Below are 238 nucleotides of genomic sequence, written 5' to 3'. Positions count from 1 at the left end.
TCAGAAACCTGAGCATCCACAACAACCTGAGCACCCAGAAAAACCTGCTCACCCGCAACATCCAGAGCACCCACAACAACCTGAGCACCCAGAAAAACCTGAGCAACCGCAACAACCTGAGCACCCACAGATGCCTGAGCACCCTCAGAAACCTGAGCATCCACAACAACCTGAGCACCCAGAAAAACCTACTCACCCGCAACATCCTGAGCACCCACAACAACCTGAGCACCCAGAA

General features: G+C 53.8%; 1 protein-coding gene across 1 annotated transcript in view; it reads left to right on the top strand.

Annotated features, from left to right (window-relative positions):
- Positions 1-238, top strand: part of LOC113234247 (glutenin, high molecular weight subunit DX5-like) — a 17,658-nt gene that overhangs the window by 13,071 nt on the left and 4,349 nt on the right. The window contains exon 14 of the mRNA XM_026469546.1: positions 1-218. Coding sequence (XP_026325331.1) covers positions 1-218 — 218 coding nt within the window. The remainder of the gene's footprint in view (positions 219-238) is intronic.

The sequence above is a fragment of the Hyposmocoma kahamanoa genome, unplaced genomic scaffold (genome assembly GCF_003589595.1).
Source record: "Hyposmocoma kahamanoa isolate Upper Pololo Valley unplaced genomic scaffold, ASM358959v1 82, whole genome shotgun sequence".
NCBI classification, from domain to species: Eukaryota; Metazoa; Arthropoda; class Insecta; order Lepidoptera; family Cosmopterigidae; genus Hyposmocoma; species Hyposmocoma kahamanoa.
The sequence above is the reverse complement of the archived record's forward strand: the minus strand, read 5'-3'. Positions and strand labels throughout refer to the sequence as shown.